Source organism: Microtus ochrogaster, unplaced genomic scaffold (genome assembly GCF_000317375.1).
Source record: "Microtus ochrogaster isolate Prairie Vole_2 unplaced genomic scaffold, MicOch1.0 UNK38, whole genome shotgun sequence".
NCBI classification, from domain to species: domain Eukaryota; kingdom Metazoa; phylum Chordata; class Mammalia; order Rodentia; family Cricetidae; genus Microtus; species Microtus ochrogaster.
In genome coordinates this window covers 2,370,722-2,372,043 of record NW_004949136.1, presented here as the reverse complement: position 1 = coordinate 2,372,043, position 1,322 = coordinate 2,370,722, and the positions used below count along the sequence as shown (strand labels likewise).

Here is a 1,322-nt window from a genome sequence, read left to right as displayed (position 1 = left end):
TCCACACACACTTAGTGGCATCTCTGACCTCAGCCACCCATAGACATGATGATCCGAGTACTAATTACCCCCAGGAAACCACTCTGTGTCCAGACTCAATTTGCTGTCACTCAACTGTGGCCGTAGATGCTGCCGAGAAAAAAAAAAAAATCCAATTTGCTGGCTGGAAATAGAAGACATTACCTTGTCTAAACAAGACTCTGAAGCAGGGGTGGGGCTGGTGAGATGGGGAACCAGGTGGATTCAGGGAACAGAAGCAGTTTTGGGGGGAGGTATCAGTAAGGCTCTCGGGATCGTGGCCGAGGAGGGTGCTACAGCTCAGGAGCAGCTGGGATGCACAGACGTCCTGTGACCGACTGGGGGCTGTTTCTGTGAGCCGGCATCATATTCCCCTCAAGGCCCCTGCTCTGTCTGCCCTTTCCACATCATGTGATTGCCTACTTCTTGTTCTGGGCCCCTAAGTTTTCTAAACAGGTCATGATTGCCTTTTGGTAAAATCAAAGTCAGATGTGTATACATACAGTTAAAAATAAACAAACCGCACAAGCAAAGCAGAGCATTTAAAAAAGCTCCACCTCACACGCTTCATTCTGCACCGAGCAGGCAGCAACTCTTGTGCTTGGTGGTGCACGCCAGGCTTAGGTTCCTTCCTGAGACCCCTGTCAGGACTCAAGGGCCATCCGCCGTCTAGCTCACCAAGGTTGTGTTCTTCACAGTTTGTTCATTATTCTCCATTATTTAATAATGCCATACTCAAACCATGACTTTTTCAGACACCCTACGTTCCGGGAGTTTATGGTTGCCTTTGTTTTTTTTTCTCATGCTTTCTTTACTCGTCCCCCAAAATTTCTCAGTTTCTTTCCTACCCGTTTATTTACTTTTCAGAGTTCTTGGTGGGTCACCTCTTAGAGCAGATGGCAGATCTTTTACCTAACTATTCCATCATTCAAAGGTATAGGTGGCCTGTTTGCCTACAGACGTGGGGCCTAGGAGTGCTCTAGGGTCCTGGCCTCTTCCCATCCTCTTGTCTTGGTACCACAGGTACCCAGTGATCCTGTCCATTGAGAACCACTGTAGTGTGGTTCAGCAGAAGAAGATGGCCCAGTATCTGACCGACATCCTTGGGGACAAGTTGGACCTGTCTTCAGTGAGCAGTGAGGATGCCACTATGCTTCCTTCTCCACAGATGCTCAAGGGCAAGATCCTGGTGAAGGTGACTTTGCTGGAGCCACCACTGTGGTGGCCTGGGGCCAAGCTGGAGAACTGCAGTACCTATAGACAGATTTGGGGGGAACTGCAGTACCTATAGACAGATTTGGGGG

General features: G+C 49.1%; 1 protein-coding gene across 1 annotated transcript in view; it reads left to right on the top strand.

Moving 5' to 3' along the window:
* The window catches only part of Plch2 (phospholipase C eta 2), a 35,695-nt gene that overhangs the window by 18,222 nt on the left and 16,151 nt on the right, over window positions 1-1,322 (top strand). Inside the window, exon 9 of the mRNA XM_013354301.2 lies at window positions 1,042-1,213. Coding sequence (XP_013209755.1) covers window positions 1,042-1,213 — 172 coding nt within the window. The remainder of the gene's footprint in view (window positions 1-1,041; window positions 1,214-1,322) is intronic.